This window comes from Lissotriton helveticus, chromosome 5_1 (assembly GCF_964261635.1).
Source record: "Lissotriton helveticus chromosome 5_1, aLisHel1.1, whole genome shotgun sequence".
Classification (NCBI taxonomy): Eukaryota; Metazoa; Chordata; class Amphibia; order Caudata; family Salamandridae; genus Lissotriton; species Lissotriton helveticus.
The window spans coordinates 463332684-463356580 of NC_136065.1; the positions used below are offsets into that span (position 1 = coordinate 463332684).

The 23897-nt window shown below is 45.2% G+C and overlaps 1 protein-coding gene across 2 annotated transcripts in view; it reads left to right on the plus strand.

Moving 5' to 3' along the window:
• LOC144754657 (dual specificity protein phosphatase 13B-like) overlaps nt 1–23897 on the plus strand; it is a 130735-nt gene that overhangs the window by 72759 nt on the left and 34079 nt on the right. The window contains exon 4 of one of the 2 annotated variants that reach the window (XM_078642732.1): nt 312–418. In XM_078642732.1, coding sequence (XP_078498858.1) covers nt 312–418 — 107 coding nt within the window. Of the gene's footprint in view, nt 1–311; nt 2424–23897 lie in introns of those variants that run through there. The other variant, XM_078642733.1, reaches the window with a different exon arrangement.

Genomic DNA, 23897 nt, shown 5'->3' on the forward strand with positions numbered 1-23897 from the left:
TCAATTAATAAGTCTCCTGTTTTAGAACTATGTGGTATTGTTTATCTGGCCTACATGTCTATGTTGTTCTAACTTTTGTGATTTTTTTAACTAAACGAAATAAAGTTTATAAACTGAAACTGAAACTGGAACTATTTCATAGGTGGAATACCATAACTGCTGTCCAGTTCTGGTACACAGCTAAAGCTGTCTCAGGCAGTCCTAATACTGATATCTTCTTTGTAAAGAGGTTAACCATCAGTGGTAGGTAGCTCTGTTCTTTTTTGTTCCCAAGGAATGATACCAATGCCTTGTTCTCCTTGTCTTTACAGGGAAGGTGCTAGTTCACTGTGCAATGGGCATTAGTCGATCTGCAACTCTCGTCCTTGCTTTCCTGATGATCTGTGAGAAGCTATTTCTACTGGATGCCATACGAGCTGTAAGCGAACACAGGGATATCTGCCCAAACACCGGCTTTCTTCAGCAGCTCCGAGAGCTAGACAGTAAACTCTTCGGGGGTAGATAAACCATCATACTGCAGCATGGGAATGCTCATTCTTACATTATGCCAGAAGATTGCATGCCCCGTAGGGTCAACCAGTTGACAAGTCTCTCCTAGTTGGTTTTGTGTATTCCTTGTTCTCCAAGTAAATGAAACAGGACAGAAGTGAAACGCAGTAGGCCTGGTTTAGTACACGTATAACCCAAAACATTATAGAATCCTTGAGTAAGCCTCTTGTGTCCTGGTTGCTGCAAATTGTAACTGCCCTCTGAAACCCACCCTCTTCCACACTTCAAGCCACTGAAAAGTTTGTATGAGAGACCTTAAGAGTTTCCTATAGGTTCTGCTTACATTTATTCAGTCATTGAGTACTTTGAAGGGCCACTTGTGGGGTGAGATTGGGAATCTTTGTTAGCTGCACATATCTTAAGTTTTAAACACAGGGGCTGAGGAGTTTCAAGGTGGACTCCAACACATTCCATTCACTAGCTTGACTTCGCTCAAGGCATGGTTCTAGTAATCGAGCACATGGAGGGGCTGTGAGCTAACCTGCATATAGCCTAGTGCAGGGGTCTCCAACCTTTGCTTCAGTGAGAACTACTTCTGATCAGTGAAAAGCATTGTGAGTTACTGAAGGCCAAGCCACTCGTGCAATGTTACCAGTCACCAGGGCTTGAGTCGGGGTACCACGCGGGTGGACGGCGTCCCCCCACTTATTTTACCGGGTGGACGTCGTCCCCCCTGCCAAACAGCTGGACTTCACTGTTTTGCCTCTCTGGGACGAGATCGGAGCTGACATAAATCCCGTAATGAGAGGCACCTGGTACATGCCTGAAACACCAGACAAGGGTGCGCCAAAGACCGCAGCAAGCATGTCATTATGCCGAGGTGGCAAAAAGGATCCTCCGAGACCTCAGAATCCAGGTAATTGCCTAAAAAAAATATGAAAGGGAGGCTTTTTCGATGTAGAGGGAATACAAGCATATTCCATGTTCAGTAAATAAAAGGCATGTGTGACGCTGATGTGTGGGTAACGGGAGGCAATGAGCCCGATGGTGCAAGCCACCTTTCGTGATGTCACTTCCTGTCGTGACGTCACTTACGGTGACAGCGTCCCCCCACTTCTTTTTTTAGGACTTGAGCCCTGCCAGACACCCCCATGCCCAGTTTTAATCTAAGCTTGATGTCTATAGTTCCGAAGGTTAGGGTTTGAACAAAATACTTTAGCTAGGGGCACTATGACAGGGCTGCGCTGTGTATCAGTGAGAGTATGGCTTTAGGGATATATGAACATATGCTCGTATCAGGGATGTGGAATTCCTATAGCCCTACGCCCAGGACATATAGTTTGGGGTCAATGGCAACAGGTTTTCATGTGTATTTTGTCCTTGTGACAAGTAGGCCCAACCCCCTGCAGAACAAACTCTTTGGCTGCCCGTTTGCAGTACCACATTATGGATCAGGAAAGGGTACTGTTTGCGGTTATGGTAATATGTTCATTCATATGTTAATGCAGTTCAAACTTATATTTATGGTTCATTCATTGAAAGCCTTCATTGTTAGGTGAACGCTCTAAGTAAATGTTGTAAGCTCTGACTGCACTATTGACACGGGTTCCAGTATAAAAATTCATACACACGTTTTCAAAGTTTAGCAGTATGATGCTATGTATAAGGCTCCCAGAATGCTCTATAAATTGGAAGCAAACATTTGCAGAAGCTTGAAAGCAAGATTGAAGATTCTTTTCTTTAAAAAAAACAATGTTCATAAAAAACTGAAAGCAGGAAAAAAATGTTTAGCAAAACTATACATTTTCGGGTACCATTTTTCCAGCATCATTTAGTAACGGGTCGATGCATGCTAGAATTTCCCAAAAATCAGTGTAACCAATTTAAATAACATTATGGGAAACAAAAATAAACAAGCATTGGCAAAGCCAGAAGGACTGAAATTGGTGGTCAGTTTTTGGAATTGTTTTTGTAAAACCTTACTGGTGTGGGAGTTGGCGGGCCCTCGCCATTATAACAAACATTGGTAAAAGCAAAAAGTCTTTTGGTTTCAAAAAGCGCACACTACCACAGTAGTTAATGGCACTGACAAAAAAACTATGTGTGCCGATATGCTCCTTGTGAAAGAGCAGAATGCTGTCACTCACAGTGAAGCCAGCCGATACAGAGAGAGAGAGAGAGAGAGACAGAATTTTAATCAACGCAAAAGGTCATGGTCAACGCCAGACCAAATTAGGAGCTCAATTATTAAAGAAAGTCTCAAAAGTGCACACATGGTATATGTCCTTGAGTTAAGTGCAACTATAAGGTTTTCATGAATTCACAATCATTTACAGAAGTAGGACAAGAAACAATACACCTAGAAAATGTGAACTGCATTTTAGCATGAGCAAATGTGCATGTGTAGATTTGCTCATGCGAAAATCTGATGGTTTGCACGTTCATTTTCCCACCAACCACTTTTTTCCCCAACTCTGGAAGAAGGTTTGTCTGCCATTGTTGGGAGTAAATTTCCAACATTTCTCAGTATGGGAAAACATTAGAGAAGAGTTGTTGATAACCCTTAAAACATGCAAGCTAGTAGGTTTGCACAGACTCAAAAGGGCATTCTAACCCTAGAACTATTGCTTATTACTACCTTCAGCCCTAGTATGTAGATCTGCGGAAATGTGGCAACATAAGGGGATTGCAAGTATTGAAACACTACTATGGTATGAGCCCTGGCATAATCAGAGAGGCTATATCAGAACTCTTATATAATGAAATTGCTGCCATAATTTGTCGCTTCACTACATGGCACCAAAGGGACAAGTGGAGTTTGTAACAAGACAAGTAGATTTATAAAGCAACCTTCCCCATGGACAAGTAGATATTTTATAAAATTCCACACCACTGTCGTATGAATGTGATATATGTTTATTGGTGAATGAGAGTCTGTATTGTATGTACTTGTGGGACAGGACAAGCATTTTGCCATAAGTGGCACTGTTACATGTATAGTACAAACATACAGCCATTATTTAAATGAGAGAAATGTAAAGTGCAGAACTTTTTCTGCAAAAAGTGTTCATAATTTGGAAACATTTTCTGCACTTTAAAGTTCTCCCACTTAAAAAATAGCTTGTTTCAGTAATAAATATGACACTGTGTCTACCAGCCACTGGGAGCTAGATGTCTGCTTTGTGTAAATACGACTCTTTGAAATGGGAGAAAATTAAACTTGAGTAAACTTTATGGTTGTATCAATTCTATAAAACTCCATCATTTACATCTTCTTCCATTGCAAAGTGTCTCATTTACAAACAGCAGGCATCTTGCATCCAGTGGCCTGTAGACACAGTGCCATATTTATAACTGAAAAATACCACCATCTGTTAAAATAGCAGGAATTTAAAGTGAAGCAACGTGCGTCATAAAATATTAAGACATAATTGGCTTAGTTGAGAGAGAAGAAAAACTTGACCCAATGTTTCATAGGAATATTTGTATCTGCTTTAAATTTCTCCCATTCAAAACAAATGACAGTATTTTTTAGTTATAAATATGACACAGTGTCTACTGGCCACTGGGAGCAAGAGGCTTGCTGTTTGTAAATGCAACACTTTGAGATTGGATAACATTAAAATGAAGAGTTAACTTAATGATTAAGCTAACTTTTCATTTGCTCACATTTAAAAGCATTAAGAAAAATCATTTTGTTCTCATGATCCAATATTGAGTTGACAAGGACTTTTATTTACGGTTTAAATACCTCAGTGCTTCAGTTCGTCACCTCTGTGCCCTGGGTCATACATCTGACTCCAGCACTCCTCATTATCAGGCCCTCCTTTCAGCAGCCCAAAGATAATAATGTAGAATAAACATAGTGCTCCCTTAACTTTAAATGTAAAACGTGACCCAGTGATTATTTAAAAAATGAACTCAAGGCTGTGAGCTACTCTGAAGGTGTCTTTGAGCTACTGGTAGCTTTTGATTGGCAGGTTGGAGACACCTGGCGTAGTGTCATAAATTGGATTTTGGTGAAGAAAAACTAAGTAGATACAGAGATTATTAAATAAAGACAGTGTAATTAAATGTTAACTAGGGAGAACAGCAGTTTATTTGGAAGAAAAGCATTTCAGAGGCGGGGGCTATGGTGACCTTCCCAATTACTCCAGTACCAACCTATACCAAGAAGGGCAATGTTAAGGCACTTTACATTGTCCACAAACCCTCCCAAGGAAAGGGACCACTATACCTGCAAGTTGACCCCTTGCGTGCGCGAGTCGGCCAACTGCAGTCGCGAGCACTAACTCAGTAGTGCTGCGCACGTCCGCTGGCCGACGTGGCCCCTCACACTAAATAAAAACTCCAGCACCGCGGCGGAATTTGCGCCGTGGTTAATGAGTTAAATTCAAGCAATACAAACAAAACAGGACACCGCTCCAGGTTTGCAACACAAATCATCATCATAGCAGCTTACAATAAAAAATCCGTAGGAGGCACTGATTTCTCAGTACTAGCCTCCAAGCTCTGGAACTCACAACTAATGGAGATTCAAAGTATTCAAAAACATACACTTCAGAAAACAGTTGAAAACATAGTTATTTTCAAGATAACAACAACATCCCACAACCCTGGCATTGAATTCAGATAATTGCACCTTCAAGTGCAATATACAGCTTGCAGCCAACAGATATGCAACAATTTAACCAGCACACTACTTTCCATATACAGATAAGCTAGGGAGGGCGGACCTATTATAAGCCTGGGTACTATACAGTATTGCCAATTTGTATGCAGCCCTCCTGGCTCACACTACTACTAATACCAGAACACTCAGTGGTCGGCATCCAACAGCTAATTGTCTTACACTCACATTACACATATGCTACAAGGCTTGTCCATCACCCAATACCATAACAACCAATAATACAGCCATCACCTACTGAACAGGTATTGAACTGAAGAGATCTGTCACATACTACTTGTCAACCAGAAGACTCTAGCATAGTCCACAACTGCAGGTCCCAATAAGCTACACACTATGGCCGCTTCTTCAAATTTCACAATGGTTTTCCGACCTGAGAAGATAGTAACAAAGTGCATCTTAGCAGATCTTCAACATTTATCTCTCCTACCCTGGCTGCTCAGGACCAAAACAAACTTCAAACAAGATATCTCCAAATGGACAACTAGTGCAGTACCCAGCTAAGTGATCTATGAGCATAAGAAGTACCATAAAGGCACCCGAAGAGCTGCTCAAAGCCGCCTGCTATCTGGAAACAATTAATGTTGTCTCTTTGGGACACCTCTTCATCCACCACACTACTAGGTGCTGTATCCTAGAACACGAGACCCGCACCCGTGCCAGCATCACGTATGATATGGAAACACTTTGTGTGCTCAGATTTCTCCCCTGAGGCGGAAAGCCGGGGGTTAGCTTGATTGTTTTAAAACTGTATTATTGTATTTACTTACGTTCTCCACTTCAGGGAAGATTTAAATTCCCTTTTTACTGATATTCCTTTCTGCCCTCGCAGCAACTAGAACCCCCGGTCCACGCGCAGCGATTAACAGCTGACGCGATAGGACACAGCGACGGCCGCCATCTTGGGTTGGTTGGAACAGGGGTAGCGTTCCAGTCTTGCGACGCCTACCGCTCTCCCAGGTACAAAAACAGGTGTTTTCTCCTCGCGCACACATACTCAGTGTGCTCAGATTTCTCCCCTGAGGCGGAAAGCCGGGGGTTCGCTTGATTGTTTTAAATCTGTATTATTGTATTTACTTACGTTCTCCACTTCAGGGAAGATTTAAATTCCCTTTTTACTGATATTCCTTTCTGCCCTTGCAGCAACTAGAACCCCTGGTCCACGCGCAGCGATTAACAGCTGACGCGATAGGACACAGGGACGGCCGCCATCTTGGGTTGGTTGGAACAGGGGTAGTGTTCCAGTATTGCGACGCCTACCGCTCTCCCAGGTACAAAAACAGGTGTTTTCTCCTCGCGCACACATACTCAGTGTGCTCAGATTTCTCCCCTGAGGCGGAAAGCCGGGGGTTAGCTTGATTGTTTTAAAACTGTATTATTGTATTTACTTACGTTCTCCACTTCAGGGAAGATTTAAATTCCCTTTTATTACTGATATTCCTTTCTGCCCTCGCAGCAACTAGAACCCCTGGTCCACGCGCAGCGATTAACAGCTGACGCGATAGGACACAGGGACGGCCGCCATCTTGGGTTGGTTGGAACAGGGGTAGCGTTCCAGTCTTGCGACGCCTACCGCTCTCCCAGGTACAAAAACAGGTGTTTTCTCCTCGCGCACACATACTCAGTGTGCTCAGATTTCTCCCCTGAGGCGGAAAGCCGGGGGTTAGCTTAATTGTTTTAAAACTGTATTATTGTATTTACTTACGTTCTCCACTTCAGGGAAGATTTAAATTCCCTTTTTACTGATATTCCTTTCTGCCCTCGCAGCAACTAGAACCCCTGGTCCACGCGCAGCGATTAACAGCTGACGCGATAGGACACAGGGACGGCCGCCATCTTGTGTTGGTTGGAACAGGGGTAGCGTTCCAGTCTTGCGACGCCTACTGCCCTCCTCCACCAGTATATGAATAATAACAGGTCCCGTCCGCGCAGCGGGCGCGACGATGGCGCGCCAAAGGAAAGCCCGTCTGCGCCCGTCCGCGCCAAGTCCGCGACAGGCGCAGGAGGGGCTGGGAATTCGCATTTTGCCTTTTTTCACACCAGGTAAGCGAGCCTACCAACTCCACTATGCCTATAGGCTGTCCGTGTACGATTGATATGGCGAAAATCAGAGGACCATTCTCGTGTAGATTCTGTCAGTGGTCCTCACCCTGGTCTTCTATTAAAACACAGTCCCCTCTAAATACCATCCCCCCAACTATATCATATTTTAAAGGGGGGCTACTTAATTCCCGCTCCATGGGCTGTCACAGTCAAGATCTAAATGATCTTATCGCACAATCAAATTTAGATTGTCTCTTTATAACAGAGACTTGGCTGACAGAGTCTAGCAATCCAGATGTAGTTACTGCCCTTCCACCTGGTTACACTATCTTCCGACAGGATAGAATGAAAGGTAAAGGAGGAGGATTAGCGATTGTGCTTAAAAGCCATATAAAACGCCACACCTTTACTTTAGGTCCCCTAAAAGGTATGGAAGGTTTGGGTTTTTCCATCAAGCTAAATGATTCATCTTCCTTCTCTGGCGGACTGATTTATCGCCCTCCAGGTAGCCCCTCGCCATTTTTAGACTCACTAAGTGACTCCTTGGGACAATTTTTAATCCGCTATCCTCACTTCACACCTTTGGGTGATTTTAATTTACATCTAGAATCCACATCTGACGCACAAGCACTGAATTTCCTCCAAACCTTGTAGATTTTCGACCTTCTTCAAATAGTTACACTGCCCACCCATCAAGCAGGTCACACTTTGGACGGAATATGCACTAATTTTCCCCTCTTAGAGACGCAGCCCCCTGTCCCACAGATTTGGTCAGACCACTTTTTGGTCCCATTTCTTATTAAGATCACACAACCTCAATCCCTAGCCAAACTGACTCATAATTCAGGGAACCATGTAAATTGGACGCGAGTTGAGGCTAACTTGAAGCTTAATCCCATTGTTACTACACCTAGTCCCACCATGCCTGGTGATGCTACCCAGGGCTCCAAACATTTTCATACATGGATGCGTCAGGAGATCAAGGATAGAGTTCCACAGAATCACCCTCAAGGCCAAGGGAAAAAAGGGAAGATTAATGCCCCTTGGTTCACAGCTGAACTAGCAAAAGCTCATCTATTGTGCAGAAAAAAGGAACGCAGCTTGCGAATAACCTATGACTCGAAAGATAGAAGCTTGTATATTCAGCAGAGAAAAATTTACCTCACGGCGATCAAATTAGCCAAAAAGACCTATTATACCAATGCTATTAATACAGCCAAGCAAAAGCAAAAAAAGTTATTCGCCATTGTCAAGTCTTTCACTCATCCTAGAGCTCTACAAGCAGAAATCCCTCCCTCCTTAGAATTCTGCAATCAGATTGCGGACTTCTTTGAAGGAAAAATCTTACTGATAAGAAAGGACTTCCAAGCTCCCTGCCACGTCTTGTCTGCCACTCCATCAGATTGTGGAAAGAAACTGAAGGCCAATCTTAGAATTTTCACCCCGGTCACGCTCCTTCAGACCCGGGAGGCAATTATGTCATGTAAATCGGGTGCCCCCTCGGATTCATGTCAACCCAGAATCCTCCACCAATTAATTGAGGTTGTCAACCCGATCATAAACGAGATTGTTAATGCTTCCCTGAGCACAGGTGTTGTGCCGGGCGAATGGAAGCATGCCATCGTGAGACCTCTCATGAAAAAATCAAACAAATCCCCTACAGACCTTGCTAATCTACGCCCGATTTCACTCCTTCCCATCCTGGGCAAGATCACTGAACATATGGTCCATAAAGAATTACAAAATTATGTCGACTCACATCACATTCTTCATCCTCAGCAATCGGGCTTCCGTTCATACCATTCCACGGAATCTGCCCTGATTGAATTTACTGATTCAATAAAGCTATTGCAAGATCAGGGAAAGAACGCCGTCCTAATCCTACTAGATTTTACGGCGGCGTTCGATACCATCTCCCATTCTATATTGATCAATAGACTTAGAGATATAGGAATCACGGATGTTGCATTGGATTGGATAATTTCCTTCCTGACAGACCGGTCCCAGACCATCTCCCTGGGCACTTTTCTTTCTAAAGAGAAGAAGGTACAGTCTGGAGTCCCCCAGGGTTCAATATTGAGCCCTTTATTGTTCAATATATATATGGTCCCTCTCATCTCTTTAATTGAGTCTTACGGCATATTAGTAACATCATATGCCGATGACACTCAGTTGATTGTTCCATTGGAGAACAATTCTGCTAATGCTGAGTAGAATTTTAAGAAGTGTTTAAAAGATGTCTTCGGCTGGATGGAGCAAAACCACCTTAAATGTAACACCAGTAAGACGGAAATTCTACCCATGGGTAGTAATTCCCAATTCTGTCCCATCAAATGGTGGCCCGAGAACATCCCTGCGCCACCACAAGCAGTTACATCAGCAAGGAATCTCGGCGTTTTATTCGACGCTGAATTATCTTTTGACCAACATGTCAGGAATGTTGCAGGAAGCTGCTTTAATATCAATAAGTCACTGAAAAAGTTCTTTGACTTTCTTCCTACAGACTCAAGAAAGGCAGTGGCAGTGGCCTTAATTCTTGCACGTCTTGACTATTGTAACGGTCTGATGGCAGGAGTTAAAAAGAAAAACACACTCAGAAAACTCCAAGGCGTGCAACACGCAGCGGCCAGACTTGTTCTTAAGCTACCCAGGAGATCATCTGCCTCGGCAGCTCTTAAAACCCTTCACTGGTTACCACTCCCTAAAAGAATATTGTTTAAAATCTTAATAATAGCATTCCGTGCATTAATGGCATTGGCCCGAATTATCTTATCAAACGATTTCCTCACTACAATCCTGTAAGGTCCTTAAGATCCTCAAGTCAGAACCTGATCAAGCCACTAAAATTCAAACTCAAGACCAAAGGAGGCAAGTCTTTGTCTTTTCTATCTGGGAAAGCGTGGAATTCTATTCCTGGCCACCTCAGATTTATAACCCATGAAAATCAATTTAGAAAACAACTCAAAACATGGATTTATTCCCTCTCTGACGACTGTGTAATGTCCTTCATTTAGGTCCTTTTCTGTGTCCGATCTTTTGCACACTTTGTAGTTAGCGCCAGGATGCTCCTTTCGGAGCGATTGTTTGCGCTTTATAAATATACAAAAATATACAAGTATAGAAATATACTTTCAACATGGCCCAAACAAAACAAAGGCAGCACCCTTCCAGCCACATACCCTACACGACCTAGCTTGTTGCTCCTGAAGTCAAGCGCTTCAGTGCCCCCATACAGGGGTAGGAAGAACTCTATAAATACTGATATACAATAGAATACAATTCATAAATATAGCTTCTCCTTGACAGTTTCTGCTAAGATGCAGGCCAGGCACCCTTCCAATCACTAGGCCTGAATCCTAACTTCAGTGCCTAAAGCGTCATCCTTTGAAATGGTTGTAGCTTCTGCTAGCCCCATGTTCAGGCGATCTCTGGCAATGCTACACAGTATCTCAGTTTCGCCCCTGGAGGCTGACCAGTAGTAAATCAAAAATGTAATTATGTAAATGTTGTATTGTATTGATGGTCATTAACAGGCTGACAAAATAAATAATTGTAGAGCATTGGGACTGCTGAGCACGTGCCGTCTTTTAAACGGGGTGCTCGTGCTGACATCCGGACGTTTTAAAGACATTCGCAACGAACTCCGAAGAATTCCACTACAGAAAAACATCTTCCCCACTCCTCTCTATAAGGGGGGACGCTTGATTTCTTTACTTTTAGATCCGAACATTAGGAAATATAACGGAGCAGGGGATAGGGGGGACAGCAAAACCCATATATACTATGTAACTATATCCCTGTAGAGACACAGCCAGGGCGAGCTGTCATCCTATAACTTAGAAAAAGTTTCATGTTTGTATGTATGTATGTATAAAATATAAAAAATAAAAAATATTTGAAATAAAAAAAAAATCTCCATGGTCTCGTCGCACACGCTACACACATTTTTCATGTTTTATACCCAGTCATCAAAGGAGTCGCGAAATGGCATGGTGTATGTGTGAAGTGTGATAGTGGTGAAGGCCAAACAACCCGTTAGTAACTTGAGTTCTGCACGGTACACTTAGAGGCGCAACACAGGCCCCTGCACCCCCTAAGGTACAGGGTGGGGGAACGGAAACCCCCAAACTCCCCGGGCCCACCCCATCACCACCGTTAACCCCAAGGCCAATTAATTTCGGTAAAATGCAGACACCCCTCCTCACATTCTGCGGGGGCGGGGGGGGAGCCATATTTTGCGTGACGGCGCTGGCTCAATCCCCGGTGGAGAGAGGTTTACCAGACCTATGGACGGCAAAGTAATGCTCCACATCACCGAGATGCTACAACTGTCGCCCATCGACGGCCTGGTCATGCATTCAGGGCACCTGTAAACGGAAGATGTGGGCTTGTAAAGAAAAAAACATTTCACAGCAGGACGGTCTCCTTCTGGAAGGACCCACCTTTGAAGGCCTGATTTTCTGCTGAAGAGCTAGCCTTGTGTGCCTGCCTGACTCTGCCCCAGCCCTACTACAGGAAATTGAAGAAGGCCAGCCTCTCTGTAACTTTTCGAGTTCCCGCACAAGCCAGTGGGCCCCCAACACCGTCACCATTTTGCTGCTGGTAGTGACAGGGAATAGGACTACAGGTAAACACTGTGTAAACACGCATAGCCTTTAATCCCTGGCATGTGAGGGAGAAAGGGGAAGGGGGGATTTGCAGAGGGGCTCAGCCTGTCACCACAGCAGAGAGGAATGAAGAGTGGGGAGGGAGCCTTGTTAACACGAGTGTCAGTCTAAGCTGGTCCCCGGGAGGCACAAACAATGCGGTGTTGTGGCGTCTGCTATAGTGACCTGTGGGGTCGCGGGTTCGAATCCCGAAGAGACCGGCTCTGTACTTAGGCTCATTTAAAACGTGGATCACTTAGGACTATAACTGAGAGAGATAATACATTGCGTGCTTGTACGCTGCGTATATATGATAAAAAGTATTATTTGACTAAAATAAAAACCATGCTGCATTCATTGAGAGAGAAAAAATCACACTACCATATATTTCGCGCACAGTCATGAGGAGGGTTCAATTTACTCAGGAATGAAGATAAAAGGATGAGAGAGGGCGTGGTGGGGTTGAGGGGGACTGCCTCTTAGCGAAAGAAAGGCAGGATGTAGTGGTGAATGAAGAACGGCTGCGAGCACGCATTAAAAGCCCGAGAATGGAACGATAGTGCAGGCAGAGGAAACAGCGTTTACAGCGCTGTCATTACATTGCCCTACTATTACAACGCGGTTGTTACAAAGACTTGCACTAGGGGGCGCTGAGGTATTGGAAATGAATTCCAACACCTTCCCTACTGTTGTGCAAACTGGAGTAGGAATAGCAATTAATAATATTCCTAAGTCCAGCCCGCCCCTTAGTGTAAGTCGTTGTAATGAATTGCGATGTAAATGCATCACGTACTAACAACGTGGTCGTTGTAACGACCGCATTGTAAAAGCAAGCGATGTAATGAGACATATGCGCAGGCACTACCAAAGAAAGAAAGAGGCAACAAGCAGAGTAAGAACCACCACCAGGAAAACGAGCAAGACTACTACAGTGAGGTAAGAACCCTTTTTCTCCACCCCAGGTGTTGGTCTGCGCAGGGGTGTCAGATAGCAAGCCCGAAGATGAAGTATGTCATAATTTTGTGTGTGGCATGGGTAAGTCCCCCCACCAAGAGAAATAGACTATAGAGAAAGCATGAACTACCAATGACAGAAAGAGACAGCAGGGAGAAAACAGTCTACCATGTTCAAGTACATATCATGTGTATATTGTGTTAACACCATAGTCCATTGATGGGATGTGTACAGCTGTTACTGAGTATGATTGTTTATGTTTTTAATGCAACCAACTATTAGTGATAATAGGTTTTCATTACTTCAAGTTGGAATTGTTAACTTCTGAGCGTACCCGTCCTTTCCCTTTTTTTTTTTTTTTAGTTGAACAATTAAATGTCCAAGAAACCTTACCAAGTGGGGCCTAAATACATTTTTAACTTAATTTTCTCCTAAATCTTTTACCAACAGAACATTTACAATTCGGTCCCAAAGCATTACTGACTGTGCCAACGATTTGCACAGCAAATGTCTCATAGGACAGATACAGTTAAACCACACTGGTGTAGTTTTTAGGTCTGCCCGAGAGTCAGCTTCAGCTGTTTCACCTGCCTCGTATTTTTCCCAAAAAATCATAATAAAAACAACTAAGTATTAACATACATACAGCAGCTTTCAGTCAGCCCTCCTCATCCACTGGTTTGTTCTAGTGTCATTCATATTTTGCTTCCTCCCACCACAGCATACGGCATGAGACCATCAGTGCTCAATTTGTAAAATATTAAGTGCCAGGGCTCTGACCAGGCCACTGCAGCTTGCACCACCCATCACACTTGTCATTGCTGCCAAAACAACTACTAACCATCTCTCTTGCATGTAAATGTGCCAGTTCAGATTATTCCAGGTCCCCAAAGCTAAAGGAATGGGTTGGGAGGCAGGTATTAGCACTATTTTAATGTACATTGTATTTCTAAACAACCGTTCTTCTGCTCATCTCTAAATTAGATGAGCAGCGCCACCATGTGGTAGACTGTTCTGAGTATGGTGTTGACAACTAGGTGCTGGTGCCGAGTACGGGAAACCAATTAAGTGCCGGGGCTGAGCACCGGAAAGCACCGGCTCAAATTAATCACTGGAGACAATGGATCAGCGCACTTCATCCACTGGCTGTCTTGCACTGTGATAGCTTTTTTTCCAATGCCATGTTTACAGCCACTTGAAAGATAGTCGACTTTAGTGCCTGGGCTGTTTGTCCTGACTACTGACCCAGTCCTTTCATTTTTTTATTTTTAAAAACAGTTTTATTTGGCTTTTTTTTAGCATTATCACAATACAGTTACAATTTGTCATCTCTTTCATGAAATGCTTACATTAAAGTGTGATCGCTGCTCGGATCAATAGTTTACAGTCTTATACAATAACACAGTCTTCGGTCGACGTATTCTCACGATAGATGTTCGTATTCTGTTACATAAACATTGTGCATCACAGGTTCGAGATTAAGTCTTACAAGAGATATTTACATCATCCAATCAATACGTACATTCCTTACGGTTCTTTCTTCATTCTTGACCATGACATCATCATATACACAGTGCAATCTCCACCTCACTTTATGGGCTTATGTCAGGGTCTGGCATTTCTTGTGGGGGTTCGCATATGTTACCGCGGTATACATTCCATTTCTCCCATATCCGGGACCATTTTTTCGGGCACCCCCTGTTCATGTAAACGGCCTTTTCCGCCACCATCGCCGCATCCATATCATTTCCCCATTGCGTTCGCGAGGGTGTAGTGTTAGACCCCCATTTCCTAGCGATATTTCGCTTTGCTAAAGTCATGCCCAGTGTGGCCCATGTTTGCAACCCACGGTTAAGGTCCGTGGGAGACCATATATTTAATAGACAGCACCTGGGTTCTGGTGTTAGTTCTACTTCACTCGCATCGGATATATCCGACATGACAGATATCCTGTATGTTTGTATGGAAGGACATTCCCATATCGTGTGATAGTATGTACCCCGCATTCCACAGCCTCTCAGGCAGTCTGGCTGCGGTACGCGTCCTAGTTTGTGCAAAAGAGTGCATGTATAGTATACCCTGTGATGGATTAAAACCATGATCTCTTGACTTGGTAAGAGTATTCTGCATTATTCAGAAGCTCTGTCCATCACCACCCCCCTTTTCCAAAATCGGTTTTATCCACACTATGTGTGGGAGGGTATACTCAGACGTGAGTCCCTTGCTCATTGCACCATCAGGATTCAAGCAAGCCGGGCCGAAGAAGGCTGTGATGCCAGAAACCGGTCCCCGGAAGCTTGTTTCCTTCCCAGTATAAGAATTGGCTTGGTAGTTTGGTTTGCCCTGTTCCCATCATGCACTGGGACAGGAACAGACTAATTTGCATATAGCCAAGTTCTGAGCTGGGATGGTGCAGTGAGCTAAAAAACGGTGATGGATTAAAACCATGATCTCTTGACTTGGTAAGAGTATTCTGCATCATTCAGAAGCTCTGTCCATCACCACCCCCCTTTTCCAAAATCGGTTTTATCCACACTATGTGTGGGAGGGTATACTCAGACGTGAGTCCCTTGCTCATTGCACCATCAGGATTCAAGCAAGCTGGGCCGAAGAAGGCTGTGATGCCAGAAACCGGTCCCCGGAAGCTTGTTTCCTTCCCAGTATAAGAATTGGCTTGGTAGTTTGGTTTGCCCTGTTCCCATCATGCACTGGGACAGGAACAGACTAATTTGCATATAGCCAAGTTCTGAGCTGGGATGGTGCAGTGAGCTAAAAAACGGTGATGGATTAAAACCATGATCTCTTGACTTGGTAAGAGTATTCTGCATCATTCAGAAGCTCTGTCCATCACCACCCCCCTTTTCCAAAATAGTATACCCTGTGTAACACCTTTAGTTGTATAAGTTTCAACCGGGACGGTATGGAGGCGTCTCTAGCCGAGGCCAGCGCATATAACCAGTCCTCGTCGTCTATATCTCCCAGTTCCACCTCCCATTTGCTTCGGAGTACCACCATGGGATCTGGAAGATTATTGATGAGTTTACGGTATGTAAGCGAGATTGCCTTTTTTTCCAGGTAATCAGTAAGGAGTCTATCTTCCAGTGGGGAGGAGTCCACTAGTGTGGTCCCTGGGGGAATGGCGCCTTGTAGGGCGTGTCTGATTTGTGTATAGCGGTATAGTTCGGTGTCTGCCATTCCGTACTTGTCTTTCAGGGCCTCAAACGTGATAATTGCTCCCTGGTTCCACATGTCCCCTATCTTTGAAATGCCTATTAGGTCCCATTGTATGAAGCCCTTAGTGTTGGCTAGGGTGCCAAGACGCCGTGTATCCCATAGTGGGGTAGCAAGAGTAAAGACTCCCTCCCATCCCAGGGCTCTTTGGGCTGTATGCCAGATCCTGATCGTGTGTGCCGTTGGGCCAGTGAGTGTATGTCGTCGTTTGTCGGTGTAGAGAGCTTTCAGTAGCTTGTCAGAGGGGAGTATAGCTCTGTCTAAGCTGTATGCTGGATCGTTCTGTGGGGCATGCAGCCAGTGGTTAACGGTCGTCAGTTGTGAGGCCCAATAATACAGTTTGACACTCGGGAGTGCTATCCCTCCGTCGTACCAACTACGGATGAGCTTGGAATGTGCTATGCGTGCCGGCTTCCCGTCCCATAGCAGAGAGGAGATTTCAGCATCTATCGCTTTGAAGTAAGTGAGCGGGATCGGAAATGGGGTATTTTGTAATGCGTATAGGAATTTGGGGAGTGAAAGCATTTTGAAGAGTGCTGCTCTTCCTAATAGTGTCAGTGGGAGGGAGCGCCAGTGTTTTACATCAGATTTGAGCCTCTGTAGTGGTTTTAGTAGATTTTCTTCCATAAAAACGGATTGTTGCGGTGTAACGTAGATTCCGAGATACCGGAAACCCCTAGTCGCTATCTGTAGTGTGCATGTAGGGGGTAACGTGGGTGTTTGTCCGTGGAGTACGTACAATAGTGATTTTGCCCAGTTAATTGTGTATCCTGATATTTCTCTGTATTCCTCCAGGATGTCCAACAGGGTGGATAGGGACGTGGTCAGGGACATGATATAAATTATTACATCATCGGCGTAGAGAGAGATACGGTCTTCCCACCCCGGTTCCCATGTTATTCCTCGGATCTGTGGTTCCGTTCTTACTTTCACCGCCAGTGGTTCCAGCACGAGTGCGAACAGGAGCGGGGATAGTGGGCACCCTTGTCTTGTACCGCGACCCAGCGTGAATGTACGCGAAATATGGCCATTTGCCACTACCTGCGCCAGGGGACCTGTGTATAATAGCTTTACCCAGCCACAGAACTTGGGGCCAAATCCCATCTTCCGAAGCACCGCAAAAAGAAAGGGCCATTCCACTAGGTCAAATGCCATAGTTGCGTCTAAGGATAGAATGGCTGCCTCTTCATCCAGCATCGGAATACGGTGTAATACGCCATTAAGGCATCGTAAGTTGAGGAATGTATTTCTCCCGGGCATGAACCCCGATTGGTCCGGGTGTACCAATGTCATGAGGTGCGGTTCTAGGCGTAACGCCAAGAGCTTCGCCAGAACCTTGGCATCTACGTTCATCAGTGAGATGGGCCGGTAGGAGGACGGTTGGTCTGTCAGTTTGCCAGGTTTGTGTATGGCCACAATAGTGGCTAAGCGTTGTTCTTCTGTCAAACTACCTCTCGTGAGACATTCATTATACATGGGAAGCATGTGGGGAAGTAAATGTTTGGCCATTGGTTTATAGCATTCTACCGGCAGGCCGTTGGGCCCCAGCGCTTTGCCTGTGTGTAATGCTGTTAGTGCTTTCCCTAATTCATCTATCGTTAAGTCATCTTCAAGCGTTTGTGCGTCCTCTTGGGACAGAGTGGCAAGTGGTACGTCATTGAGGAAATGTTCGCTGGTGCCTTCCGTCACGCTGCTGCGTGCTGTGTATATTTGTTCATAGTATGTGGCTAATTCTTCAACTATTCTTTGTGGGGAGGTAGTGTGCGTACCATTGGCCAGTTTCAGTTGGGCTATCCACCTGTCTGCTCTTTCCTTTTTTTCCAGCCATGCGAGCATTTTCCCCGTTTTATCCCCTAACTCATAAAACCTATGTAGGGTGTCAGTGTGTCTTCCTTTGGCCATCTCCTCCGCATATGCTCTATATGCGTGTGAAGTCAGGGCAAGTGTTTGTGTCGTGGCGTCTGTAGGATCTGAGGTATGGGCTGATTCTGCCAGAAGGACTGCAGATTCTAGTCGTTCTATGGCCTCCCTTTGTTCCTTTTTGTGTCTTGTAATAGAGGAAATGGCCTGTCCTCTAAGAACAGTTTTATACGCTTCCCATAGTATGGATGGTGAGTTTACCGACGATAAGTTTTCTTCAAAGTAGTGCGTGGTTGTAGTGTCTAGGGCTTTTGCAATTTTGGGGTTCTTCAGGTATCCTGGGTAAATCGGGTGGATTCTTTGTCGTCTAGTGGGGTGTGTGGTATAGGTGAGATGGATTGGAGAGTGATCTGATATCCCTCTTGGTAGGTGTTCTAGGGATGTTACCGTTTCCGGGGGTATTTCTAAGGTAAGGATGTAATCTATTCGGGAGAGACTGTTGTGTGCTCCGGAGTGGAATGTGTAGCTGCGTTCATTACTGTGTTTAATCCGCCACATATCTACAAGCCCTATTGCGTCTTGGAATTCTTTGAAGAGGTAGCTCGATCTGGTCGGGTCCCGGGGAGGTTCACGGTCTATGTCTGTGTCCAATACCGCGTTAAAGTCACCCCCGACGATCAGGCGTCCCTCAGGGAGTTCAAGTAGTAGTTTCCCTAGATCCTGAAGTGTCCCTTGGTGTAGTGATGGGGGAATATAAACCGTTATTATATTGTAAATCCTTCCCTCCCATTGACATGTGATCCCCGCAAAGCGCCCTTGGTCATCTGCCCATGTGCGTTTGATTATTAACGGTGCCTTCTTACTCACTAAGATTCCGACTCCTCGGGATCCGGAGGAAAACTCCGCATGTATGACCATTTTGAATCCCCAGCGATTCATTGCTTGGGTGGCGTTTCCTGCGAGGTGTGTTTCTTGTAGGAGGATAAGTGTGGGGGCCTTGCGCTTTAGATATTGCAAGACCAATCCCCGTTTTATTTTATGCCCCAGGCCGTTCACATTCCAGGAGATAATAGACAGTGGTGGGGATGCCAAGTTGTTCAATTGGTGATCTACGCCCGTCAAGTTATCATCCCCCATCGTGGTCAGTACAAAGGGATGTCTGGAGTGGTGCGGAGTGTGTCTGTGACAGGGCCAGTAATAGGCCGCTATCTGGGGAAGAGCCCCAAGCTTCTAACCTTCGTGCCGTTGGGTGGATGAAGTGTGTGAATGCAATGCTGACTGAATTTTGTAGGCTGGCCTCATCCGAGGCCGTATTTCTGAGTATATGCGAAAGACCCATATCGGGTGCATCTTGTATGTGTGCCAAGGCTAGCCAAGCCATAAACCTAGAACATAAACAGAACAAACACATTGCGTGTAACTCCCCTGCCCCCCTCCCTGCCTCCCTGCCCGGTGGATAAAGAACCTTCCACCCCCCAAACTGAGCAGAGTGCTTAGTGTCCCAACTTTTGATTATTGTTCGTGGGGGTGAGACTTCTGTAGTCTTCTTTGAGTCTCTCTCACCGCAGATAATATGCAAAGTCTGGTAGATCAGGGATTCTTACCTGCTCGACGCACATGTCTCGGGTCTGAGTCTTACTCTGTTTGCCAATGTCAGGTAGATGCAGATAGTCTTTCAGCCGCTGGCAGTTTCTTTGTCATATCTGAGGATACGGGTGCAGTTCACAGCCGAGCCATCTGTGTTCAATTCGGCCTTCATTAAAATGTCTGTCGCGTAGGCTGCTGAGTGGCACCTGTTTATTCAGTTCCATCAGTCATCTGAGGGCTCCTATCACCGTTGTTTCGCCGTGGGTCGCGGTTCTTGGGTCCTCTAGCTGGTCTCCAGCCCTCCAGCCAGTCCTGTGCGTCTCGTGGCGAGTCAAAAAACCAAGTTTTACCTTCTGATTCCACGCGAAGCTTCGCCGGGAAGAGCATTGAGTACTTAAGTTCTCGGGCTCGCAGTTCTTTCTTTATGTCTGTGAAGCTCCTCCTTTGTTGAGCCACTGCCGCCGTGTAGTCCGGGTAAAAGTTTACGTCCGAGTTGTCAATTCTGATTGGCGGGTGTGTTCGGGCTGCTTGTAAAATGGCGTCTCGGTCCCTGAAGTTCAAAATTCGCGCCAAAATGGGGCGAGGTGTAGCCCCCGTTTTGGCCTTTCCTCCAGGTACTTGGTGAGCCCTTTCTACCGAAAAATATTTGGATAGTCCCCTGGGTTTGAGCTGTTGTTGTATAAGATTCTCAACATATAGGTCTAAGGCTGGTCCACCTTCAGATTCCGGTACGCCAATCAAGCGGACGTTATTGCGCCGGGAGCGCCCTTCCTGGTCGTCAAGTTTGGCTCTTAGTGTGGTGTTATCGTTTTCTAGTTGTAGGACCCTGCGTTGCAGGTCTGACGTGTCCCCAACGAGTCCCGTGGTGATCTTCTCCACGTCTCCGAGGCGATCCGACATTTTCGCCAAGTCAGCCCTTATCAGTGATACGTCGGTAGAGATGGTGCCCATGGAGGATTGCATCATCTTCAGGGTCGCCATCACGTCGTGGAAGGTGATCTTCTCGGTGTCATTTGATGCCCCGTTGGGCTGGGGTGACGTACGCTGTGTGTCACCTCTTGGGGCGTCCGGCGGGTCTTTAGTGTAAGCAAATTTGTCCAGTTTCAGGGTCTGTTGGCCCCGTGTCCCCCTCCCACTCATACTGCAGTTGATGGGATGTGTCCCTCAGAGCGGGGTCAGTGCGTGCCCAAGGTTGGATCCGAGTTCGGTGGAGTGGTGGGACTAGCGCCGCGATTTTTGGGCGAGTAGGGCCGGTCTGGCGTTCTCCTGCTTCTGGTATGCGTGCAGTGGTATTACTTGCGTGTGGTAGATTGGTAGGTCGATGTGGGAATAGGTTGTAGGCCTGGAATGACGAGCTGGTCAGAGAATGCCATTTTTAATGTGCAGGACAGCTTCAGATAATTCACTGCTAGGATTTGTGTGATCCACGCGCCTCAGTATTCCAGGAAACTGGTAGGGTGTTGGCGGCTGGGTCTCGGCACTATTTCACTCTCCGGTGCTGCACTATGTAGTTGCTGTGGCTACTGGAGGGGCCCAGGTGCCGTGATCAGTCGCTGCTCGAGGCTTTTGAGCTTGCGGCTGTTTACGATCCTCTCCCTACCCTGGGCCGGTACCACGCTGGTCTTCTATGATGGGGGACCAGGGGGCCAGGCGGGGGTCCCGTCGATGGTAGGTGGGCCGCTGTTGCGCCACTGGAGCGCGGCGCGTCTGTGTACAGCTACGCGTCCGGCCGCAGCGCAAGGTGTTCGCCCGGTCTGCCTGGCACTCACCACAGTCCCCGGCTTCAGGCGTGAAATTAGGCCGCAGGTCGGACCTCGATGTATCTCCGTAGTCTTGCCACTCTCTGGGACGCGAGTCGGCTCTTTGTGCACCGGAGGCTTAGCGCAGGCAGGTGATGCGGGTCAAAAGTTGCGGTATCGCGATTAATGCCCGGATAATTCACAAGAGAGCTCGTCAGCTACAGAGCTCCGTTAGTTTGCGGCCATCTTGGCTGGTTGCTAGCCACGCCCCCCCAGTCCTTTAATTTTTAAATACTTAGAATTTTTTTAGATATTGAATATGCTTGCAAAAATAAATAACAAATAAATTGCATGCTTTCCTGGTCCAAAAACCTTGGCTTTATCAATGCTTGTTTTACAATATGTCGAAAATACACAGTAGTCTTGTACCAATCCTCCTCCTTCCCTTGACATGCGGGACTAGTACAAAGCAAGGAATACTGAGGTTATCTGAAGACCACATCAACTTACCCATCAATACTCCTTTATAGCTGTTTACATGCAAGTTGTCATCATTTATAGGTCAACAATAATTAGCAAACTCTGGCCTTCCAATATGCAATAAAAAACAAACAAATGAGGAGCTCATTATATGGCCAATACCTTTAAGAACACCTAAGACTAGCACTATTTCATTTGATCTACATGAGAAAAGCATTAGAATAATATGTGTTACTTATGAACAACATAGCAAAGAATAGCTTTGAGAAATGCACAGTTCTTTCTAAGGAAACTGGCCGATTCCGAGGCGAAAAAGAATTAGCAAGGCTTCCTTATTTAAGGAAGACTTTAAAAGAACAGCCCTAGTCTAAAAAATGGTTAGCAACTACTTAAAAACACTGACAAGCAAATATTTGAATTGTAAAACAATGCACAAAGTCAAAAAACTGAAATTTTAAAAAGTTGTAGAAAGCTATCAAACTGAAACAAGACATCTAGATCTAAAAAAAAGAAAAAGTTAGCCACATACTTGAGAGCCCCGGACGATCTACCAAGATTTAGTCTCTGGAGGCAATACTACCATGTATCAATAACTCCACCAGAAGGGGCTTGTATCCGCCCTATACAAAACATTAGTCATTCAATCTCTTGACACTTTTCCTTATCTCAGGGAGGCATGAGAATGTGACATAGGTCATATGGAAGACAAATAATGGGTATGTGCGTTTATGGATCCATTTCCAATAGGTATTGATTGATTCAATTGAAATAACTTCACCGAATATACTTAACTCTGGAGGTAACCACACAGTCCAGGCCTAGAAAGCCTTAGATGTTACAGACAAACGAGGCTTCATAAACATGATTTGATCATGCCCTACCTTAGAACCTTCTAGGAGGAAATAGCCCATACGTTCCAACGAATATTCAAATGCCCTTCAGACCTGACACCCCAACCAGCATTATTGAATATTCTTGATGCCAGGGGTTTCACAGGAGCTTAAAAAACTTTACTGAGACTAGGCTTCACAATCGGAAAGCAAGACATTGCTCAATATTGGAGGAAACAAACCTCCCCGAGGCTAACCCTGTGGAAGAGAGGCATAGACAGATGTTGCATCCTAGAACTACCCATTTATGAATACGGAAAAACATAGGGGGGGCTGGGAGACATATTGGGAACATGAGGGTAGCCTCTGACACAATGATTTGCCGAACAGAAGAATGCAATCAAGTCATTCACTATTCTGTTACCAATAGATGGAGAGGTTGCTGTTGAGGATGGAAATACTTTAAAAAGATTAATGTTTGTGCAATGTGAAACAAACTATAAGCTTGGTGTTCTGGTAGATAAAGTTTACAAATAATTTTGTAGGTCATGTTTAAAAAAGGAAAACATAATAAAGAAATGTATTAAAAAATGTATTTGTATCTTTTTGAGAAATATGTTTTGCGGATTCATATCAAATAAGAGCTCCTCAACCGAGCACTCTAGAGAATAAATTAGCCTAATTACTTTGCACAGACCTGAACCTATAGAATTTTCAAGGACAGGTTCTCTCGTGGCTGGGGGACGAATCCCAACAGAACTTCAGCTCTGTGTAATTTCAAATGTGCACACAGATATACCAGCGGTGTATGTTACTTCAGAGCAACTTAATTCTATGTAAAACCTTTAACCCCTTTGTTGCCAGGCCTTCCACCCCACGTAAAACCAAAGGGGATGATGGACGGAGTGTTGAACATTGCAAGCACTCACCCCCAGCCAACTGTTCTGTGTTTAATCCATCATCATTCTTTAGCTCACTCCGCCACCCCAGTTTAGACATGGCCATATGCAAATCAGTCTGACCCTGTGCCTCATGGGAACAGTGCAGCCCGAACTGTCCTGCCATGTCTTCCCTGGACCGGAAAGAAGCATCCTGGGACCTGTTTCTGGCAATTCAGCCGTCATCAGCCAGGCTAGCTTGAATCCAGGTGGCAAAGTGAGCAAGGGACCCACGTCTGGGCATACCCTGCCAACTTAGGGCAAACAAAGCAAAACCAAAGGGGATGATGGACGGAGTATTGAACATTGCAAACACTCACCCTAAGTCAACTGATCTGGGATTAATCCATTATCATTCTTTAGCTCACTCCGCCACCCCAGTTCAGACACGGCCATATGCAAATCAGTCT